General features: G+C 35.5%; 1 protein-coding gene across 2 annotated transcripts in view; it reads left to right on the top strand.

The window, feature by feature from the left end:
* Window positions 1-20,028, top strand: part of LOC121430776 (serine/threonine-protein kinase Sgk1-like) — a 71,351-nt gene extending 51,323 nt beyond the window's left edge. The window contains exons 5-13 of one of the 2 annotated variants that reach the window (XM_041628168.1): window positions 4,235-4,375; window positions 7,045-7,186; window positions 8,767-9,011; window positions 10,574-10,697; window positions 11,236-11,265; window positions 11,399-11,464; window positions 12,237-12,347; window positions 12,535-12,675; window positions 13,712-20,028. In XM_041628168.1, the coding sequence (XP_041484102.1) occupies window positions 4,235-4,375; window positions 7,045-7,186; window positions 8,767-9,011; window positions 10,574-10,697; window positions 11,236-11,265; window positions 11,399-11,464; window positions 12,237-12,347; window positions 12,535-12,675; window positions 13,712-13,885 (1,174 nt within the window). In that variant the 3' untranslated portion in view covers window positions 13,886-20,028. Of the gene's footprint in view, window positions 1-4,234; window positions 4,376-7,044; window positions 7,187-8,766; window positions 9,012-10,573; window positions 10,698-11,235; window positions 11,332-11,398; window positions 11,465-12,236; window positions 12,348-12,534; window positions 12,676-13,711 lie in introns of both variants that reach the window. The other variant, XM_041628167.1, reaches the window with a different exon arrangement.
* The last annotated feature ends 796 nt before the right edge of the window (window positions 20,029-20,824 follow it).

The following is a 20,824-nucleotide window of genomic DNA, read 5'->3' on the forward strand; positions in this document are numbered from 1 at the left end:
AATGCGGATAATTCAATAAAATTGCGTTCATAAACTCCGAAAATAATCCGCACTATTTTTACGAGCGCCCGTCCTGAAAAAGGAGGACAATCGTCATGGCAACCGCACACACCCCCTCCGATGCGGTTGTGTTGGAAACGGGTGACCTTGTGACTGCTTCATGGCAATTATTCGCATTACTTTCGAAATGCGTTCATAAAGTAAAAATCTGGTCCCGATGCTGCTATTATGCGCATAATTGCAGCATCAAAATAATGCGGATAACTCAGGTCCTCCTCCGATTTTACGACCAAATTATGCTGCTATTAACCGCATAATTTGGTTTATGAAAGGGGTATCAGATGTGGCAAGAAATTGTCCTTTATTCTGACTGAACACACTGGAAATATATAGTTCTTTGTGTAAACTTAGCTGTACATTAGTATGAGATAACTCCATGTACTAAGTAGATCTCTTTAGTGGGAGGAACATCGAGAAGATAAATCCTTTCTTTTCCAAAGCTTAATTAGACCTTTATTGAGGAATAATCAAAATAAATCTCTTGCTCTAATTTAATGGCTTGCTTCGGTAATATTGTGTAGGCTTGAATGCCACATTTACATAATGTTGCGAATCTTGGGAAAGGTCACAAGGGTTGTTAATAATAGAACACATGATCTTTTTCAATCTCCTCTCTCGGTTTATACTTACGATGTGGGCAGATTCTAAAGCAGAGGTAAACCGCCCCCATAGTCAATGAATAATGTTAACCCGAAACATGAGCTGACATTGAACTAAAAAGGGGAGTTTTACCCTGACAAAAAGTTTATTGCAAAACCATAGAAAAAAATAAGTGAAAAAAAAATTTGGTGAAGGTTTGAGGAAAATCAATCAAAATTGTATAAAAATGTTTAATATTATTTTTTTTTATTTGTGACGCCATTTGAGAATAGCTTCCCCATTTTAGATTTATCGTGAAGTAAAAAAAAAAATTGAATGTCATTTAATGAGCCCAATATTTTTGAGGGGGCCAAACATCGCATATACAGGGGTCAAACTTCTGAAAAGCTGTGAGAGGGCAAATCAAGCAAGCAAACTTTCTGACCTCTTTATTGCAAAAGTCTAATTTTTATGCTAGATTTTGCCATAATATTCAAAAGATGATATCATATTGAACTATTTTATCACTTTTCATACTTGTTTTTCTTTTTCTCCCTTATTTTTGGTCATGAAACTTTTCGGGAGTAACCATAGCTCACAAGCTCCCTCATCTGTTCACGAGGGATTCAAGAGCAATAATAAATTTGATTAAATGCACCCCAGACTGCCTTCTAAAACTAAATTGTTGTGTTGGTGCAAGAATGCCCTTAACACCACACTTTCACATTTTGCTATTAAGGGCGCTCTTGCACTGATACATGTACAACAAAGTTCAAATTGCAGTGCATAAAGTTATTTTTGAGTAACTCAACTTTGTTGTACTTGATCTGCCTTGAAGCCTCACAAAGCAATATTCTTCATGAAAGTTTTTTGACAGTTCTTTTCCTTTTATCAATGATGACCATTTGCTCTTTATAGACAATACACTGTATGAGTGAAATATACTTCTGTCTCAAATATCCTGGTAGTTACTTGCAGAAAATAGATTTTAGTTGTGTACGTAAATATGTGTGCTCACATGTCCATGCACAAATATGATTTTCGCTTTATATTAACAAGCATCATGCAAACTGTCATTAAAAGCCCATTCATGATATTTTAGATGTTGATAAAGAAGAATGCTTCTTTATTTTCCCTATTTTCTGTCATAACAATTGTGCGTTTTAACTTTAGAACAAGTTTTGTTGGATTCCCATTTGATAGCACTTTTTATACTGGTAGTTCACAATGTTTTTTTTAAGTCTCAAAGACTTGAATGGGGTCGGACCCATGAACCACTGAGCCATGTCCAGTTTTTTTTTTTTTTATTCGTATATTTTTTCTCCCTTTTAAACACATGAAACGTCAGAAATAGTGCTTATCTGAGGAAAGGTTTTGAACTGCCCTTTGTCAAAAAAAATGTCTTAATTTCATGATCACCATGGAACTCCTTGAGCTAGTCTTGTCTCAGAACCCATCTTGTTGATTTAAGTGACAATAATGGTCTGCTTTACAGACTAAACACCCAGCAAGTTTCGTTTAATATTGAGTTTAAAAGCTTTACTTAAAAGTCATTACCACATCTAATTTGACATTTTTGTGGTTTCCTTGGTAACCTAGCAATAAATAAAGAAAAAAAATACACTTCCCAAAGCTCAAGAAATCAGATTTTACTGTATTTGTTAAGCCAATTTAACCAATTTTATAGTACTGCTTAGTGATTTCTGACTACATGCATTGCACCAAGAAAAGGGATTTTCCCTTACAAGGCTTACAAGATAAAACCTCAAAATCCAGTAAAATGTCTCTTTATCATCTTGTTTTACCAATTTCTTTTGTATGTTGTCTCTTCTGCCACAGAGTATTTTTTTTATTGATATATTTATCAATAGTGACTGTTTGATTATCTTGAAGATTTAGTCAGACAGAAATCTTGTTGTTCAATGATACAAATTGAAGAATACCTTTGATTGTTGATACATGTACCTAAGCCAGCTCGAACAACTTGGAATTATTCTGCTGAAGATTTTGCCCCCTCCCTAATTTCTTTATTTCTGGTGAAAGGTGTGGAACTAAATTGTCTCTCAACAAACCTAGCAATTTTTTTTAAGTTGAAACTTACAGTTCAATTTCAAAAGATTATGGCCCGTATTCTGAAGTCGGGTTTAATTCAAACACTCGATTAAAGTTGTGATTTAACTATGGATACCCAATAGTGGCATAATTCTCTAAAAGCGGGCGCCATGGGTGGCTGCTTAGTTAGAGATTTTGAATCTTGCGCCTATCTGGCTTATCAGACCATACTGCTAGTAACTTCAGGAACTTACCCCAAAGTGTATGTTTCTGGGTGGTGTGAATGTGGGAATAATTAACAGGTATCTTTTAGCCCGAAAAAGTTCTTGCAATTGAACAGGGATTCTTGTGATTGAGGCGGTTTGAAACCACCTAATGATGAAGTTGGGACTGGTAGATCCAAGCCGCAAGGCCGCTGGAGGAACACTTCTCCCATAGAATCAAAGTCGGTCCGAGGCCAAGGCTAAGGCTGGGAAAATGTTGCCTTGAGGCTGGCCTCGATTAAACCCCTGCATTATTTTATTGAGGTACCAGGGCCCTGTCTAACAAAGAGTTACGACTGATCCAATCAATCTCGATTGTATAGAAATCCATCTATTCCATAATTTTTTCTACAAGAAATTTCGGCTATCTCCATAGTAAACACAAAGAAGTACACTGGATTTTTAAGAAAACAATATGATTGTACATCACATCTTGAATTTTTTTGAACAAACATGCATTTGAGATTTTGATGTTTTAGGCTTTCCATACTTGTGGTTGATCGGATCAGTAATAACTCTTTGTAAAGATGGGGCCGAGATGTACACATGTAGTCTACCAAGGTTGTTGAAATAACAGGTGGGAATAACACAAACTTGTGAATTTGTTTAAATCTGCAGCTATAAATCTAGTTGGGTCCCAGTAAACTGATTCCTGAATTCACTCAGGCTCACAGCAATCACTTTTGCCCCCTCCCCCCTTCCTTCCACATTGCATGATTAAGTGCATTCTTCATCCTCAACCCAGTCCTTGACTGTGGTTATTCCCTCCATCTTGGAACATCAACCTAGAGTATGTGAAACTCAAGAGACCTTCTTAAAACAGTCATCATCTCTCCTTAGCAGTGCTTGAGGCAAAGCATTTTCTTCGCCAGTTGGTCTACTTCTTTTCCAAACCAACGTCTTCATCAAGTCCGTAGTCTTTTCCTTCGACCCATCAACTTGACTCTCGTCTTTTAATCTTAGGGATGTGGGTTCGATTCCGAGCCATGGTTTTATTTTACTTCAGCAAAAAATTTGCCCAATTTGTGCTGCACTCAACCCAGGTGAGGTGAATCAGTATCCGGTAGGAAGAAATTCCTTGAATGCTCAAATGCCTGATCAAGGTAGCCATTATGCTAAAGCTGGGGTAATAATAACATTATCATACATGTATTTATAAGCAGGGACCATTGGGAGAATAGTTTTTGGAACTGAAGTGGCTACCCTGGATTGAAAATGACATTATTATTAAAATTATTAACTTCACATATTAAAAAATTGCTCTTTCCCATCCTCTTCAGTGGCGAGGTCCAAAACTTCTTGTCGCTCGATGACCCAAGGAACAACTCTGACAACAGCGTGACAGACGAGAACAACACAGACTTCTTCAGCGATCCCAATGATCCTAACACTATCTTTCTGGGACCATCGGCCAATCCTTCGTAAGTATTAAAACTTGTTCATCATTTTTACAGAGCTGCCAACCACCATGTTTTACATCCAAAGTATAGCTTTATGTTTTTTTTCTTCATAACTTACAATTTTCAAATAAAAACACAAGAAAAAAATTGCATTTCATTGGCATAATCCAAACCCTCCATCGGTGTGGATTTTCCTGTGATATTATGATCATTTGAACCAAGATTCAAGATGCTATTAAGTTTGCCATTTTGTTGTTGTTACAAGAATTTTTTTCATAGGCGTATTAAAAAGCCTGTTAGTAGGTCAATATGCAATTTATACTGGTATTTGCAAGCATTGAAAATGTCGCTTTACCATTACACAATAATACAATTAATTCTCTCCATACAATGTTTCTTACATTCAACAAGATATTTTATCTTTGCCTTGGTTACTACAAGGGATGCTATTAGGTCTGTCTTGGCAGTTATTTAAAATGCCAAGAGGCTGCTAAGCCATAACACACGACATGTCATTGACAGCTATAAGCCAGCCTCCATTAGGGGTTCACGTTAACAAGTATTTGTTTATGATAAGCTCAGTCTTATCTCTATTTAGATTCAATTATTCAATCCCTGGATAAGGTGTGTTTTTCTGAAGAGCAAGCTACATGGTATTTGAAAAGCAAGTCATTAAATTTTATAACACATCGGTGAGAAATAAAAGTCTGTGAGCAGCTGATACAGGGCTATTAAACTCAGTTGGAATGGCAAAGTCTGGCCAATTTCCCATTATAAAAGCATGTCGTAACCAGCTCAATTTAGCCAGGAGCTTCCGTGGAGCTTAATTGTACTTTTATCCCAGAAAACACCGTCATGCAAATCGCCTTGCTTTTTGCAGGTTGCATTTATGCAACTGATTTTACTGACCGACCTACACGTACAGATGTGTATCAAGTTTGAATTCAAGTCAATGTTAGACTGATGTTTGATTTGAATGTGATTACCATTCGAGTATGTAATTATTCAAATTATGATTCAACAAATAAAGTGAGAAGATAAATCATAAAATACAGTCCTTCACGTTTATAATTTTGTGTACTCAATAAATCGCTCTCCTTATTTTTTTGAGGAGCTCAATTGAGCTCCTCAGAATCGCTCTCTTTGAGGAGCTCAAATCAATTCAATACAATACGTGTATGATAAATTTTAGATTTTTCGTAACATCGTATATGCAATAGCTGTGTAGCTATAATTAATCTGTGGTGAAACTAGGCCTGGGTCAATACAAAACATCATTGATCAATATCGTGCTCCTGCTAAAAAAATATTGTAGTCCCACATGTAGACTTCCATGGTGTTCCCATGAAAATCAACATATGGGACTACAATATTTACCGAGTTCAAATTCAACTCAGAGTCGGGAAAGAGGTGAATTTTCTTCATTTTTCTGATAGTTTTCAACTTAATCAAAATAATTTCAAGGAATTATGGAAAACAGGTGGCCATTTCATGGATTTTTTCCCTTTTTTTAGGAGCGTGATTTTTTGCTCTCCTTATTTTTTTTAGGAGCGCAGTAGTCAAAAATGAAGGTCTGAAAATATGTACTTATATTGTATTTATAATACTGAATGAAGTACTTATGGGACTCCCACATTCTACAATTCTTTATTGCTGGTGGGTGTTTCATAAAGCCGTTCAGAGCGACTTTAAGACAACTGGTGATCCTTTCTCATAGTAAATGTTATGTTCATTGGAGATGGTTTTGCGTGTTAGAAAGATTCACCAGTCGTTCTTAAAGTCGCTCTCATCTTGCGAACAGCTTTATGAAATGGCCCCCTGGTATAATGATCATTATACTTGTATATAATGATCATTGTTTTATTTTGTATCATACATTTATACGTTTGGTTGCATTTTGTTCAATCTTAAAGAAATTTTGAATTCATAGTAAGATGAAATGGAAGTGTACAGTATATATCATAAAGCTTGTATTGAAGCTCGAAAAAGAAAATGAATAATGAAATTTACAATTGAAAAAAAAAATGATGAATAATGAAATTTACAATTAAAATACCAAACTTAAAACATGACTGGGTCCCTGAATTTTTATTTTGGGGTTAACAGCATGGATTGGGATCAAAATATTAGGGTACAATTTTCTTAGAAGTCCAAATATTCATGTACACTAGTTGTGGTATAGCTGTTGGGGAAACTTTGGTATAAACTGATTGATGTTTTGACACATTTTCAACGTTCCAGACTATAGGCCTAAAGTTATTAAAATCTAGGGACTTTTCTTTCGTGAGAACCTATCAACAAGATATTCCTAATTCAATTGTTCTCAGTGTACATGTAACTTCTCAGAATCCAGTTTGTAAACAATGTTGCTATGTCGTGCACGATTTTCTGATTGTCAAGAACACCCTTTTTTGAGAGTATGTACCATAAAAAGTAGTAAAAAATCTCATTATTCATCTTTTTTTTTCAATTATAAATTTCATTATTTTTTTTTTTCGAGCTTCAATACAAGCTTTATGATATATACTGTACACTTCCATTTCATCTTACTATGAATTCAAAATTTCTTTAAGATTCAACAAAATGCAACCAAACGTATAAATGTATGACACAAAATAAAACAATGATCATTATATGTTGCTAGTAGATGCCATTACCATTGATTAATTCATCTCTGTTTTATTTTTCAGGGCAAGACCAAGTGACTTTGATTTCTTGAAGGTGATAGGTAAGGGGAGCTTTGGCAAGGTACTGTTAGCCAAACACAAGATAGACGGGAAGGTATATGCAGTCAAAGTGCTACAGAAGGCGGCCATTGTCAAAAGGAACGAGGTAGGATGAAAGTCAAAGTAGGGTTCAACCTTGGTATATCTGGCCATCATTTACCAGGTGACTGTTTCATAAAGCTGTTTGTAAGTTATGCATGACTTTATGAACGATTTGTGATCATGGTTTGTGGTAGATGGCCTACCCAGTTGATCACCAGTTGCATTTAAAGTCATTCATAACTTACAAACAGCTTTATGGAACATCCACCTGGGGAGTGTTTCATGAAAGGACTTGTTGGACATTTTAGCCGACAAGTCCTGTTTTATCTGACAATTACCATAATAAAAATGCCTCTCAGCCAATTAGAATCAAGGAAAGTTGTCGGATCAGTGGCCCGTTGCAGAAAGAGTTGCAATCAATCGCAACTGTAAAAAATCATGCGCAACTTGCTTTTCAACCAATCAGCAGGGTGCATTTAGGACTTGCGATTGAATTTTTGACTTGCATTTTAACGCAACTCTTTCTGCAACGGACCCCAGGGGAGTGTTTCATCCACATTTTTGTCCGACAAGTTGTTAGATCTGACAACTTTTTGCTTTTGATTGGCTGAGATACACTGTTACTATAGTAACTGTCGGATAAAACAAGACTTGTCAGATAAAACGGCCGACAATTCTTTCATGAAAGGCTCCCCTGACAACTTGTCGGACAAAAATGTTGATGAAATGCTACCCTGGGGCCAGTTGCACAAAGAGTTGCAATCACTTGTAACTCTAACAATCAAGCGCAACTTGATTTTCAACCAATCAACAGCACGCATTTGGGACTTGAGATTGATTTTTTTGTTTGCGCTTAAACGCAACTCTTTCTGCAACGGGTCCCAGGGCTTGTTACGCAAAGCTTTGCGATTGATCGTATGATTTATTTTAATGATTGATTGTACATTGTGGTCAATGCAATCAATCATTTAATTTGGTCCACAACCAACTGCTTAGGTTTGGGGTATGAGGCCTGGCCTTTTCTATCAACTGGCAGTTTTCCAGAGAGAGAGAGAGAAAAAAATGAGATAGAAAAGAATGAAATAAGGATAGATGGAGAGAGGGAAGGAGGGAACAATATAAAAAACAAAGAAGAAAAACTAAAGGAGCATTTTAGAGATGAGGAAATGCAGACAGAGAAGAGGGACAATACAGGGAATCAGAAAAAGAGAGAGATAGAGAAAAAAAAAGAGAAAAACAAAAGGAGCAAGAAAGATAGAAATGGTGGGATAAAACATAGAGAAAGAATGAGAGAGGAGAAAAAATGAGAGAAAGAAAGGAAATCAATAGATATTCTTTTTTATATTGCATTCAATCGAATAACAAGGAAAAGATGCACTTTTCAGGGGTATGAGAGTTCAGATTTTTATTTGATTACACATTTTTTTTTTGATTTTCAGCTTAATTTCAGCTTATTTTGGCTTTCCTCTGTACAAAAAGTATGGGAGCTCTTTCTATTTGACCTTTTCAACACTCTTCAGTTTTTTTCATATCTTTTTATTTGTGACCACACACACCCCTGACTTTTAGATAGATTTACTCTTCATAAAGATCCATAATGCTTTTTTTCTCTCTCTTCCATCCCCCACCAAATCTCCCCACCAGGCCAAGCACATCATGGCGGAAAGAAGCGTGCTACTCAAGAACCTGAAGCACCCATTCCTGGTAAGTCTGCACTATTCCTTTCAGACGGCGGACAAACTCTACTTCGTCCTGGACTACGTCAACGGCGGCGAGCTCTTCTTTCACCTGCAGAGGGAGAAATCCTTCCCGGAAGTGCGGGCCAAGTTCTACGCGGCAGAGATCGCCAGTGCCATCGGATACCTACATTCCCTGGATATCATATACAGGTGCATTTATAGTGACTCTAATACACACTTGAACTCATACTCGGTCTCGATCTCTACTCAATAACTAGGCACGTCTGCTTGGCTTGGAGTCACATCCACAACTGTTTTTATTCTCTATACTAAACTACAATATATAATTCACTGTACATAGTTACATGATATTCTGAGGAAGGCAAAGTGATAAGGAAAGTATAAAGAGATGGAGTTGAACAAGGGTTTGTTCATGGGGGGGGGGGGTAATAAAGCATGGTCAATATTTACACAACTGGTCTGGGGAGGAAACATGATGAAGATGAGCTTGTGAACGGAGATGGAAACAGTAGTTGAGATAATGAGGCATGAATGAATAACATGATATAATGAGAGAATGAAAGGATGGTTTGATGAAGAATGAATTGTGTGTATGAACACAATATACACGGGGGCTCTGGATGATTTTGCCCTCGAAATGTTAAAAAAAGCCAAGGAAAATTTAAGAAAGAGCCCCTGAAAATATCAGTATACTTCAATGTTGAAGGTCATCGAATGTTGCAGATTTTAGTTGTAGGCTGTGAAAAGTTCATGTAGCCTTCGAAAAAAAAATTGTTGCCTGATATAATCTACATGTACAGGTTCCTTAAAATCCTAACAAGATGAGGGAGGAGCATGAACATGATTCTAATATGAATTTTCTTAAATTACTACATAATACTACTCATTTCACTTCCTAAAGCGTTTGATGTGTATTTGCTCATTTAAAGTTGATCAAATCTAAATTCTGGAAAACTTCCAGCATTAAAGACTAATAAACATAAGAATAATATTTTATTTTTGTAAAGTACCATACTTGTACAATATTTGAAATGCTTTCCTCCAGTTTTTCAGAAAAGAATTTATACCTTCATATGAATAATTGCAGTTACCTGTATCATCTAGTTTACATAGTTTAATATAATGTATTGATTACAAAACCATTTCATCGGTAAAGTATTAAAAAACAATTCTAAATACATGTAGCAACCTCCTAGATAGGTGTCATTACATCTGTACAAAATTTGTTGTCCATTGAACCTTTTGCAGATGAAATCTGGCGAGTTAACCAATAAAATTTAGCTCAGTTAAAGGGAAGTTCAACCTGACAAAACGTTTTTTTGTAAAAATAGCAGAAAAAATATGAAAATATTGGTGAAGGTTTGAGGAAAATCCATCAAAGAATAAAAAATTTATTAGAATTTTAACTATTTGAATTATGACGTCATAATTATGCTTTCCTACACATCGTAAAAAAGAAATGAAATGTCATTTTCTCAGAGAATTTTAAATGGTTTTTATTATACTTTCAGTATATCAATACCCAAATGATTTTACACTTGTTTCTAAAAGTAAAATCAAAAAATGAAATGAGTCATTATGAACCATCAAAAATTATTTACCAATATTTTTTATTATTTTGTCTGCTAAATTTACAACACAGTTCTCATCAGGGTAAACTTTCTCTTTTAAAAAAACATTAAAATGAAACTCCAAGTTGTCTATCTATTTACCCAGGATATAATTGAGATATTATTTCACTGACCTTTCAGAGATTTGAAGCCTGAGAACATCCTTCTTGATCACTATGGTCATGTGAGACTAACAGACTTTGGTTTATGCAAGGAGGGAATCGCAGCCAAGAAAACTACTTCAACATTCTGTGGTACACCAGAGGTAATTCAATCATTTTTATCAAAGTTTTAACATGACTCAATGAATATATGTTCATATGTTCACTAAACTAATAAAACCAATGGGGTGTTGCAAGATACTTGCCTTCAATTTCAAATCCATCTTAAGTCCCAAAATCGAGTTGAATTGTAATTAATGCAAATCAACTTCAAATTTATGTTTGATAAATAATGATGATAATAATTATGATGATTATGATGGTGATGATGACGATGATAATGATTATTATTGTTATTATTATTCAAATAAAAAGACATGTGCTTGGTTTTTGGACATACATTTTATTTGGAATTGAATGTTAAGTTTCTTGCAATGCTCCATAACAAAGCTCAAGTCTAACTCTTTCCTTGTAGTCAAGCCCATATTTGTATTTAATCACCGATCTTTGATACCCCAATTCACACAATGTTTCTTTAGTCTGGACCCTGTTGAATTAATAGAAAATTATAGAATTGCTATAATAGAATATACACATAGTTGTACTGTAATTTTGGGGTGTATTCTTGTTTTCTTTTCTCAGTATCTGGCACCAGAAGTATTAAGAAAGCAGGAGTATGACAGGAGTGTGGATTGGTGGTGTCTTGGTGCTGTCCTCTTTGAGATGATGTCAGGATTGGTAGGTATCTAATTGATATCTGTAGTGGGGAGGGAGGATGCGGACAGGGAAGGGGGGGAGGGAGCAGGAGTATGATAGGAGTGTGGATTGGTGGTGTCTTGGTGCTGTCCTCTTTGAGATGATGTCAGGATTGGTAGGTATCTAATTGAGATCTATAGTGGGGAGGATGTGGAGAGGGAAGGGGAGGAGCAGGAGTATGATAGGAGTGTAGATTGGTGGTGTCTTGGTTCTGTCCTCTTTGAGATGATGTCAGGATTGGTAGGTATCTAACATTGGAGATCTCTAGCAGAGTGTGGGGAGGGGGGGGGGTGAGAAAGAGATAGAGAGGGGGGTAAGGGGAATGGGGGTGGCAGGAGGATTGAGGATGGGGAGAAAGGAAGGGGAAAGAGAAAAATATTAAAATAGCAGAAAACCAGTGCAAAGAGAATCAGAAGACAAAGAAGGAGAGGAAGAGGATGCAGAAAGAGATGTTAGAGGGGGAGAATGAGATAAAGAAGAAGGAAAAAAGGAATGGGGGTGATGAGAGTTGCTTGTTTATCTTTAGCACCTTAAAGCAGCAAATAATACTGTAAAAAGTAGGAAAATAGAATTAGCAGAAGAGGAGAAGAAAGAAGCATTAAGTAGATGAAGTGCTGGGGTGGGGGGGGGAGGTTGTGGTGAGGACTAAGGGAGGCTGAGGAAGAGGACAAATAGCAGGAGGGAGAGAAATTGAACAAAGAGGTGGAGGAGGAGGAGGCTTTAATTAAAAGTAAGAGGAGAAAGACAAAGACTGAGAGGTAGGGATGGGTGTAAAGGAAAAGAGGAGGAAGAAAACCAAGACTAATTTTCCTTTTTCTTTTTCTACCGTTCCATTTTACACTCTCAATAAACCACTTAGACTGGTTCTCATATTTCTCTCCCTACAGCCCCCATTTTACAGCAGAGACACGGCTGAGATGTATGATAACATTCTGAACAAGCCACTCCGAATGAAGAGCTCCGTTTTCTCACCAAGTGCCAAGAGTCTCCTCGAAGGGGTAAGTACCGATGCATTCATGTCTGACTTGGCTTATCCTAGACCATTTATTATTAAGTAAGACAGTCAGTATCTTTCAAAGCTGATGAAAATTTGTAATCAAATCAACTGATCAGGATTTGATTTCTACATCATGGAGGTATTAAACTGCTCATTTTCTGCTACATTCTGGTCCATTCACTCCGCAGCTATTACACAAGGAAAGAGCCAAGCGACTTGGGGCAGGAGAGAAGGGTTTCAAGACGGTCAAACACCATGAGTTCTTCTCCTCCATCAGTTGGTCAGACCTGGATGCTAAGAAGATAACCCCTCCCTACAACCCAAGAGTGGTGAGTACTTTGGTTTGTTTGGTCTACCAACAGATGGTCTAATTATCATCTACCAATAAGTAGCCCAAAATAAGTAGCCCAGAATGAATTTTTGGTGAGCTTGAAAATGCACATCCTAAGCTTTAAAATGCTAAACTTGTCAAGGTTGATCAAGGGTAACCCTCACAAGTACGTGTTTGAATGCAAGAAAAAAAAAATCAATGAGAGTTTCAAAAAGGAGGAGAAAAGAGGTTGAAGTTTGGGGTTCACTCAAGCATGAAATGTTCACACTGCGCAATCTTTATGAAACTTCTGGGGGGTTTTTCACAAAGATTTAAGTATGACTTAGGTCGCACTTAAATGTCGACACGTACATGATATGCAACGCGCCATCTTACTGATCAATACGCAGTAGTGCGCGTCCTCTTGGCATGATCTGACCAATGCTGTCATGCCTTTTATACTACGCGCAACTAGACATTTAAGAGCGACTTTAAATCATACTTAAATCTTTGTGAAACACCCCTCTGGGGTGGATATTGGATGTCTACTGTTGTGCTGGAGCTAGAACACTTCATTTATCACAAGAAGTACATGTAAGTCCAGATGTCTAATGGGCCAATCCAGGGTTTACACTATTTTAAGAAGAATTAAAATAATACCATGGAAATTTTATTACAAAAGCAGAATTTTATGTACCATAAATAATTTGTGAAATCCTTCGAATTTCATTGAAATTGTGTAATGCATTTGACAATAGCATGGTGTTCTTCTGAAATAAGATGCAGGGGTGTGAGAGTTCAGATTTTTATCTGATTTCAGATTTTTTTGTTTTGATTTTCAGCTGAATTTCAGCTTATATTTGGCTTTCCTCTGTACGAAAAGTATCGGAGCTCTTTCTATTTCAGACTTTTTCAATACTCTTCAGCTTTTTTCAGATCTTTGTATTTGTGACCACTCACACCCCTGAAGATGGAAGGAACCTTATTTCACATGATATGTTTTTCATTTCCCACTAAACTATCTCCTTAGTGTTATTGCTGCTTTACTTTTACAGAGTGATAACATGGATGTTAAGAACATCGATCCGGAATTCGTCAGGGAACCCGTTCCAAATTCTGTCGGCAAGTCCGTCGACCCCAACACAGTGAGTGCAAGCGTGCAGGATGCTGACAATGTCTTTGAAGGCTTCACGTACGTCCCTCCCACCGTCGGATTAGATGACCCTTAGGCATGGTGCGACGAGAACAACCAACGAGTCCCCATTCATTGACTTACCTCCTATTATTAATTTGTTTTAATGTGAAATGTTTTTAAAGATTGAAACCAATTTGACTCTGAAGTTTGCGCTTTGTGCCGATTCCTACGATGTAGCGTTGTTGTTTTGGTCATTATAATCAGTGGCTAGTTTTGTTGTCAGGGAGTGATACACTCAGCTAAAATCAGTTGAGTCTATGAAAGTTGTTGACCAACCGAATTCTCAGAAATTGATTTTATCTCTAATGAAATTGAATTTAGCTTTCACCGAACCACCTCTTGAAGTTGATTGGTTAATGCTTTTTGACCCTCAGTTGGGGGAACAGTGATCATGCTAATTCTGAGATGAAGGTGTTTTATGACAAATCTACAGTATTTGAAGAGTTTTTATCCTCACTTTAATATGTAAATTGGGAAGAAAGAGAAGAAACTTTGTCAGATTCCTGCATGTAATTCTGGCAGGTCGTGAGAAGATTATTTGTAGTTTCGAGTTCAACTCATGCTATTATTGCCAAGTCGATTATTTTCTTGCCTTGTATAGCATCTTATTTTGAAAACTCAGATACTATATTTATATCTATACAGACCAAAAATTTATAGACAGTTTGAGTTTGAAGTGATGGTTATGACCTATCATGCATGGGATTTGATTGTTTTGAAAAAATAGGTAGACTTCCTAGAATGTTTCAATTCAGATTTATCTGTTACTAAATCTGTACCGGATTCAGTAGTTGAATATTTCTTTGATCATGAATATAAGAATCTATTTTCACAAGATGTCAGTGTTGCATATCCTTTGTTCATTCTTCTTCCCTTTCGTCCGTTCTTTCCTTTCTTTACACTATCTTTTATCCTTCTTCCTCTCTTATGTCATATTTGACATGCCGGACATGTTGAATTAGTGAAGCAAAACGTGCTGTATTAGAAATCTGTATGTGTGTTTCACAAACTATAAATAAAATTATTCTTCAGAAAGTATGAATGAATCATTTCCTCTTAATCTCTTTCACATTCATTCCCAACATACTTTTTTCTCTATACAGGATTTAAACAATGACACTGTTCCTGTCTTTTGATGCCGACAATAATTCTTCTTGGAAACTCTGAATTTGATTTCTGTCTTTTAATATCTTTCCACCCCCACAAATACATTCAAAACTTTATTGTTCTTTTGATTGCTATATTAACGATTTGATTAATCTTTTGCCATTCAGTTTGATAATGGTTTAATGATAAGCTTTTGTAAAAAAAAAATTGCGATTGAGCACGTTGCACTTCACACCAACATTTTAGAGAGAAAAATTATTATACTCCAGCATTCTCCATTCATATGTAGCAACCTGTGCCTTCATACATGAAAATTCTCTCTTTTTGTTGCTCATTTTAATTCTGGAAAGTTTTTTTGGAGGCTCCATTAAATTGGAATGCGGGATGGAAAGTGCTTTAATAAGACAGTGTGTCTCCTTTCTAACTTTGTTCTGTATATTGCTTATCATACTTATAATTCTCTTTTCCTTAATTTATACCGTACAAATTTACAAGTTGAATAATATTTTGTAAGTGGCCCCTTAGAAGGACACAGTAGGAGAAATAGAAAAGGAACAAATACATTACAAAGATTGAGAGATTTTTGTAATTGGAATGTGATGTAAAGAGATAGATTTACAGAGTAAGAGATTCAGGGCATTGTAAAAAAAATGTAAATATGTACATGATTCAATTAGATGAAAGAAATAAGAGAAGAAATACAATACAATTGTGATGTCAATGTCTTGTAAATGTATTCAAATTCTTATTTTGGTGCCTATACATATGCATTCTTGTTGACTATTGCTTACTAAAGAATATTTTATTTGTTGAATTTCTGATGAATCTTTATCATTATTGCAGCTTTTGTCATGTGAGTTATTATTGGATTTGTCCTGAAAGCAAGAAACAAGTAATCTACGGACTTTATGCATTCCCATCATGCTTTGCCCAGTGACCTCGGATTCTATTGATTATGAAAAGCTATTGAAGGTTCTATGCATTAATTCTCTTATTTTGTTAAGTTTGATATATATTATGACAGGGAATTTTTAAAATCAAATTTGGAGAGAAAAAAATGCAGGGACATTTGAATTTCAAGATTAGCTGTCTTGATGCTTTTCAATATGTAAAATACATTCATTATCATTCAATGTTGACCAGAATGTTTTATGTTTGAATTAGTGGGTTTTTTTCCCGTTACAAGGAAAGAAAAAGAATGATTATTTTACGAACAAATTATATTGAACTGCTGCTTTTAATTTCCCATCCCACCTTAAATGCTATGTATATTTCAAGAATGATCAAGAATATGTCACTGAAATTTTCTTTCGCTGTAAATGCCATGCGTACTGCCAACTTCATGCGTGTTTTAGTGCTTCCCTCCCGCCACTTTGATTTGCTTTCATTACAGTGTTTCAGATATATTCAGGTTTGCTTGCTTTCTGTTCTCTTCAGGAATTTTATTGTTTACTGCCCGTTTAATGTATGCATCATTGATAATAACTTCGGATGAGTTGTTTTTGAAATAGTAACAAATGCATTGTTTTCATTTGGAGTTTTCTCACATAGATTTAAACCTTTTAATATTTTGTTGCAATAATGATGTTTCTTATTACACCAAAAAAGGTTTTGGTTCATAGGACAAATATAGACAGTAATATTATTTCGACATTGTCTCTTTTTATTCCTATTCTTCTTGTTACAATCCATTACCCCGGCATTGTACAGCGTGCTAGGTTTAGTTTATTTACAAGTTATTTCTGTCTTTGAGAAAAACTCATTTCAATGAAATTGTGTGTGTATGCTATGCTCTTTTTCCCAGATCGATGGTTTGTTTTATGCCATATTTATGGACAGAGTAATTCTGTAAAATGAATATACATACTTCTGATTTGGCTGCATTCATTGAAATGGATCGAAAGTTTAAAGAATACAAAGTTACATATTCATTTCTATTGTTATACTGTTTCAGACTTGGGTTCATAATTCACATATGATTTCAGCAGTTGTAGGGGAGTGGCAAAATACGTTTGCGATCAATTGCAAATTTTATGATGTGAATTAACAATTGATATATATCAATTGATACCAGATCGAATTGATTTTTACTGCTCTTTATAGATGATAATGTACCAGATCATTTGAATTTCTTCTTGCTTATGATTCTTAGATTATTTTTATTTCAGGTTTTGCAATAACCAGGTGCTGCATACAAAGTAAAACGCATGTGTGGAGACATGACATTGATTTTATTTTAATTTATTGCTTAATCTTCAATGATTTGATTTCATGTTTTTAAATTTACATTTAAATTATTTATGCTTGCATCAAGTTGAATCATGTAGCTTCTAGAATAGAAAAGTTATTGGTTTATTTTAAAACTCATCATTTGATGAATGTAGTAGATGTTCCTGTATATACAATGTGGTATGACATTGCCTCCATACTTCTTGAACCTCAAATGATATAATCCTTCATGACAAATCATGTCAATAAGAAATGCGGCCAAATAAAAAAAAGTATGCGAATCTACTTCATTTGACATTAACTCATTATGACCAGTATTCTATACATTGTCATTGATTTGTTGTTATTAGTAAGTTCCAAGGAAATAATTGTAACATTTACAACAGACCAATTTAGTTTGAAGGACACCTTAAGATCTAGAATGTTTCATTAGAAAACAACTCATTTTGTAGACCACGCTCTTTATAACAATATGCTTTTTTTGAGTAGTGCATGTCATGTATTAAGGTAATTTCTTGGATGATAGAAACAAGATTGTAGAGATATTGCCTTTCTAATGATTTCCATAAATATCATCAAAAAGCATCGGCCAATCAAAAGCTTGCTTGCTTTATGATGATGGTAATTTAGATGACTTGCCAAAATGAAATACTGGTATTGTAACTTTTTCTGTCGAAACTGCTTGCATGGAATTGTCTTTGAGTACAAAGTTGTCATCAAAGATACATGTACCTAGTGGGAATTGTAAGAATGATTGCAAATATCAAATCAAATTTGCTATGATGAATCAATTTTATCAAATGCAAATTAGTTATACTTTCTCTTTTAAGAAGACCAACCAGCATGTCCTTATTTCAAGTAAGCTATGTGTGATTGAATTAGAGAGCTACAATTGAATTGCAATTGATTGCTAGTGTTATTGAATGCATACTTACTTGCTGTACGGTAAGCCAATCAGCATCAGGTGTGAATTACTGTGGTTAATCCTGATTGGCTAATCATGATTGCAAATTGTTTTGCATTCAGGTTGATGCAATGAGTATCTCATCCATTTGAAATCATGTTTTGTATGCCTTTCTGGCATTCATGCACCTTTTTGAAGGTGAGCAAATATCTTTGGGAGAAAATCCAAATGTTACATGTAGTGTCTTTGATTGTACAAAAATTATCATTGTATTCAAATGTCTTTGAAACAAATTTTTGTACATATCTCTCATTTTATCTTATTTTGTAATTCCAATTTGCAATTTAAACAGTATGCTAGTTATTGCAATTGTGTCATATGTGACAAAAGCAAGTCAGTAACATTCAATGATCAATATATTTCTGAATCTTTGTTGTTTTGTGTAAAAAAAATGCCTCAATCTCTTAAAGCTTTCTGTTTTAAACATCTCATATTCCTGTACAGTATATCATGATAATTCTATTGATAAATCTTGTATATAAAATATATATTATGCAGTGATAATATCTCAGATTTGTCATCTTTTATGTATTCTGTATCTGTCAAGAATTTGAAGGACATTATAATGAAGTTATAAAGTACCCCAACCCTTTCATACCATGGTCAATTTTGGGGGGTATAATCACCTTCAATATCAAATATTCATGGGCATTTTTTGAAATTAATGCATTTGACAGTAACACTATTTCAACAATTTATTGTAAAGAACTCTTTTCATTTTGATTTTATTTCAATATTCCTGTCATTTTTGGGGGGTTCAGAATATTTCTGGAGATATATTTATTGTGTTTAGGAATTTTGGTTGAGTTGGATAGTCATTTAATCCAGATATTGCTTTCATGAGAGAATCAGGGGACAATATATTGTTTGTTAAATTTTTCATAATTAATGTAATCGAGGCATAAACGTATGCTGAATGAATCTTTGTTCCCACAAATTATCATTCAACCCCCGAAAGAATCAATTTTTTTGCAAATGGATTTTTAAAAGTACCATGCTACTTTGTAAAAATAGTAGGTTCGATCAGGAGCATTTGGCCAGTTTTCTTTGTCACAATAAGGCATGGAATCTCTTGAACTGCGATTATCCACCTGGGACTGGTTAGGCCAATTTTTTGCTGATTGGTGACTCTCTGTTAACCAAAATGACAAAGATAGCATATGACAAATTTGCTGGAGTATCAGAATGATACCCTTCATAGCGATGTCAATCAAATTATCAATGAGTACCATGATGCGCCCAGATGAATCTCTTTAGTAGCTGCACTGTCTTAAATGCAGACTACCAACCTGGCGTGCCTGACCTGTTTTTAATGAGACACTTTTTGTCCCAACCCAAGTTTTCCAGATTTTAAGAAAATGTCTCACTAGTTCTTTGTTTTCAAATCCAGTAACTGAAATAACACAGCTGTTATTTTTTTGAAAGAATAAGTAAACCTAGCCGACCACGGAACATGGTCAGTGCGATGAATAAAAGAATTAATGTGCACATATTACACTCTTGAGTATTAATTTAAAAAAAAAAGTGGCCCACAAGAAGATAAATTGGTAAAATATGTAAACTTGGTTGTTTGCTAGTGGTTAATTATACATGCAGTAGTCTGCAGGCACAGACCCTGACACTACAACCAACAAATGGATTCTGAGACAAGTCCAGAATCAGTTAGAATTTACTTGTACCACACAATACACATGTACTTCAATTTAAGCCCCAGTAGGCTTAAAAATCAGACTTTATTAGTGTGTTTCGAGATGGACCGAGGGATCGGCAAGCCCGGCGGCAAGCTGTGATTGTAGGGCCATTGATTGTTTTATCAAGGAATGGTTTCAAGACGAGACAGAACAGAGCAATGTAATAAATATTTTTGTATAATCCAATTAGATTTGTTAAGCTTTCTTATTTTAAGTATTGGATTGAGTGTTTTTTATGTGATTCAAGATGAGTGATCATGACAATTGATGATTGAATGGAATATAAAACTATTAAAAGTGACAGAAAATGAGTTTCATGTATAAAGAGATATCCGAAATAGACGATGGAGAATCAATTTCCAGAAATACCTGACCAATCTTTGATGATATGCATAACAGTTGATGATGGTGGTGGTTGTGAGTGCTGCTATTGAGACATTGGTGGTATTCACCTTCATCATGGTGGCGATGGTCGTTAGGATAAGGATCATGAAGATGTTGTAATGCACTGATGGATCCAAGGGGGGGGGCATATTCGGCCCATGCCCCCCCTCTTTAGAGCGGGTATAATCACAATTTGTAATGTAAATATGAAGTTCTTGTGCCCCCCCCCCATGATTGAAAGTCACAGCATAATATTTTTTTTTGCTTTTCAAATTTTCATGAAAATGTGCCCCCCCCCTCCAGGCCCCTTATGGAAAATCCTGGACCTGCCCCTGTGTGATGCATGCTGCTGTTGATAATGATGATGACGATGATGGTCTGGCTGATGATTATCATTGTGATTTTGACGAGGATATGATGATGATGATGATGCAGGGGCCGTGTGACGGTTTTCAAAGTTGGGGGGAGGGGGCTGACCATGCAGAAAATCACAATCATATGGTAATTTTTACGTTTTTGTACACATTTTTGGAAAAAAGCTGAAGCCCCCGCTTTCGCGGCCCCTGTGATGGTAATGATGGCGACATGGCAATGGTGC

Source organism: Lytechinus variegatus, chromosome 17, assembly GCF_018143015.1.
Source record: "Lytechinus variegatus isolate NC3 chromosome 17, Lvar_3.0, whole genome shotgun sequence".
Classification (NCBI taxonomy): domain Eukaryota; kingdom Metazoa; phylum Echinodermata; class Echinoidea; order Temnopleuroida; family Toxopneustidae; genus Lytechinus; species Lytechinus variegatus.